This window comes from Colius striatus, chromosome 17 (assembly GCF_028858725.1).
Source record: "Colius striatus isolate bColStr4 chromosome 17, bColStr4.1.hap1, whole genome shotgun sequence".
NCBI classification, from domain to species: Eukaryota; Metazoa; Chordata; class Aves; order Coliiformes; family Coliidae; genus Colius; species Colius striatus.
The window spans coordinates 15025597-15028743 of record NC_084775.1 but is presented as its reverse complement, the minus strand read 5'-3'; the positions used below and the strand labels follow the sequence as shown (position 1 = coordinate 15028743).

Here is a 3147-nt window from a genome sequence, read left to right as displayed (position 1 = left end):
CGCGGCCCGCCCTGCGTCACCCGCCCGCGCGTCATCGGCCTGCGACAGCCAGCCCGGCCCCGCCTGGCAACGGCCCGCGGCGGCGGTGTACCGGCACCGGGACTGCCGCGGCCCGGGCAGCGCGGGGGGGCTCGGCCCGCCCCAGCGGCCCCGGGGGCACCCGCCGGCGGAGCAGCGGAGCCTCGTCCCGCGAAGGCGGGCAGGGCAAAAGGCGGCGCGGAGCCTTACCTCGGCCGTGCCCCGAGCTGGAGGAGAGTGTCGAGCGAGCAGCAGCACCGCGAGCAGCGGGGCCGCAGCCCCCGGCCACCCCGGAGCCCCCACGGCGGCGGGACGCGGGTGTCCGGTGCCGCTTCCGCGGGTGACCCGCTGCTGCCCTGGGCGCAGCCGGGCCCGCCTGGACTACAAGTCCCAGCGTGCCCCGCGGAGGACGCGGTGACATCAGACGCCAGCCTCTCTTTAGCCGCCTTGCAGCCGGATGTAGGTTCCTTTCCGTCCCCGGAAGGTAAGAATGGCGGAGCGGCGGCAGGCAGGGCTGCGAGCCGGCGGCTGCCATCCGCCTCCATCTGCCCTCGGGTGGCTGTGCCGAGCTCAAGAGCCTGGCTCGGTGCCCTCGGGCAGACGGCGATGGGGCCCGGGGGCAGATATGGGGGCAGGGGCGGAGCGGCGCGGGAGGTTTAGCCGCCGCCGGCCAGGCCAGGCCGTGGCTGGGCCGTGACAAGCAGGCCAGAGAGCGCCGGCATCTAGCTAGGGGTGGGGAGCCGGGTTGGAGCTGGAAGCCTCGGCTGGGCTGAGCCGTGTTAGGCCGGGGAGTGACGGCGTAGCCCCGCGGTAGCTCTGGCGGGGCTGGGGTAGGCCCGAGCCCAGGCTGGCTGCGGGCGCCTCGCGGGCGTGTGTGTTTGCTTGGGCTTCCATGGGAAGGTTTGGATGTGCCCGGTGGGAGCCGCGGGACGGAGCGTTTTGCGTTCCGGATGGGTGTGCAGCAAACGGAGTGGCTTTTGCCTCTGCAGCGTTGTGGCTGTAAGAGAGGGATGATGGTGTAAAGGATGGCGCTGACGTTGGCTGTTGTGCAGGCTTTGTAACGAGTCGGGGTTTCTGTTTCATTTGGATCCACAGATGGCGGGTGAGAAGGCAGCCGCTGAGAAAAAGCCTGCAGAGAAAAAGCCAGCCCAGAAAAAGGCTGGTGAGAAGAAACCAAGTCAGAAGGAAGGGGGTGAGAAGAAGAAGGTTAAGAGGCATCATGCCAGCCGTAACCCTGTCCTGGCGCGGGGGATCGGGAGGTACTCCCGCTCTGCCATGTATGCCAGAAAGGCTCTGTACAAGCGCAAGTACACCGCTCCAGAAACAAAGGTGGGACATCGGGTGCTGTGTTCAAACAGCTGTGGGGTTTTTCGTGACAGCTTCGGTTTTAAATGGCATCCTTTTCCCTTTTCTTTGCCTACAGATAGAAAAGAAAAAGAAAGAAAAGCCCCGTGCAACCATCACCAAGCCAGTGGGTGGAGACAAGAACGGAGGCAGCCGCGTGGTTAAGATCCGCAAAATGGTAAGAGAAGGGGCTGGGATGGTCCCAGTGTGAAGCTGTGTGTGTAGCCTGGGGTGAGATGGTGCATCTCTGGGGCTGGGCAGTGCAGCAGCCCCAGCCTGTGTCATGCTCCACGGAACAGTTGGCAGTTATCTCCTTGAGATAAAGACCCAGTGATGGTTGTGCTCTGGGGAGGGTGATAATTGAAAGAAGAGTTAGTAGAGCAGAAGTTAGAGAAGGGTTCTGCTGTCCCTAGCATGGGATTGGAAGCCTGTGCTGGTCTCGACTCTTAACTGTTGCAGAATTGTACAGAAAACACTTGGTGTTTCCTGAAGTTCATGAAGCAACAGCATAAGAGGAAACAGCCTCAAGTTGTGCCAGGGGAGGTTCAGGCTGGATATGAGGAGGAATTTCTTTGCTGCCAGGGTTGTGAGGCATTGGAAGGGGCTGCCCAGGGAGGTGCTGGAGTCACTGTCCCTGGAGGGGTTTCAGAGCCAGGTGGGTGTTGCACTGAGGGAAATGGCCTGCTGGGTGATAGGGCTGGGACAAAGGCTGGACTCTGTGAGCTTAAAGGTCTCTCCCAGCTGAAACCATTCTGTGAGTCTCTTAAGTGCTGGTTGCATCAAGAAAAAGTCTTTGAGAAAGGCTGTTTTTAAGGAAACAGTATCTCTAAGCAAGGAAGAATCTAAACAATGAAAGATTTGTGCCCTGTGGGGTACAGGGTGATGCAACATTTGCTCTTCCTCTTAGCCCAGATACTATCCCACTGAAGATGTTCCTCGCAAGCTCTTGAGTCACGGCAAGAAGCCCTTTTGCGAGCACAAGAGGCGGCTGCGGACCTCTATTACCCCAGGAACTGTGCTGATCCTTCTGACCGGTCGTCACCGAGGCAAGGTAAATCAGGAGTGTCTCTTGACTCTCTCAGGGGCTCTGCAGTATTTCTGTGCTGGAAGCTTTTGCTTGAGCCAGGGGTATCTCACATTGACCAGTTGATGTCACAGGATGCTGCTCAGCCACTAATCTGCTTTGCTGTGAAGTCAGGCCAGGTGCTTTCTCTTGTGCTGCCTTTAGGGGAAACCATTTTCTAAGTAATGTTCTACAGAGAGCTGGAAGTAAAACAGGCCAGTCCAGCTGCTTAGACAAAAATTCAGGGAGTCTTGCTGCAGTGCAGAGATGTATTTGGGTTTAGGTTGTGCTGACTTTGCCCTGTGGAACAGCAGGGCCAGTGCATGTTCCTCTTACTGTTGCAATGAGGACAAAACCTCACCTTAGACTGGCTGTTGAACTGCAAAAATTACATTTTCATATAAAGGTAATGGTTGTTTGATTGTGTTCTTCATTTTAGTGATGTTTACTAACAGGACTTAACGTCCTTCATTGTCTTTTAATTCCTTGGCCTCCATGTCACATGATTTAAAAGAGGGAAAACTTAGTCCAAAAAGAAAACCAGTCCTAACGGGGTTTGCTCAGCCTCCAATGGGGAAGCAGCTGGAGCGTCACAGTCTGTTGTAGATGAGGTGACTGGGGCTAAGCTGTGCTCTGGGAAACACTGACAGTGTGGCTTGTGTGGTGGTTCCTTCTCAAGACATTCCCATGCCTGGATGCTTTGGGCTTGTACCAGTAGCCCA

The 3147-nt window shown here is 57.7% G+C and overlaps 1 protein-coding gene across 1 annotated transcript in view; it reads left to right on the top strand.

Moving 5' to 3' along the window:
• Positions 1 to 158: 158 nt before the first annotated feature.
• The window catches only part of RPL6 (ribosomal protein L6), a 4366-nt gene continuing 1377 nt past the window's right edge, over positions 159 to 3147 (top strand). Inside the window, exons 1-4 of the mRNA XM_062009509.1 lie at positions 159 to 502; positions 1114 to 1347; positions 1442 to 1540; positions 2270 to 2413. Of these exons, the coding sequence (XP_061865493.1) occupies positions 1114 to 1347; positions 1442 to 1540; positions 2270 to 2413 (477 nt within the window). The 5' untranslated portion in view covers positions 159 to 502. The remainder of the gene's footprint in view (positions 503 to 1113; positions 1348 to 1441; positions 1541 to 2269; positions 2414 to 3147) is intronic.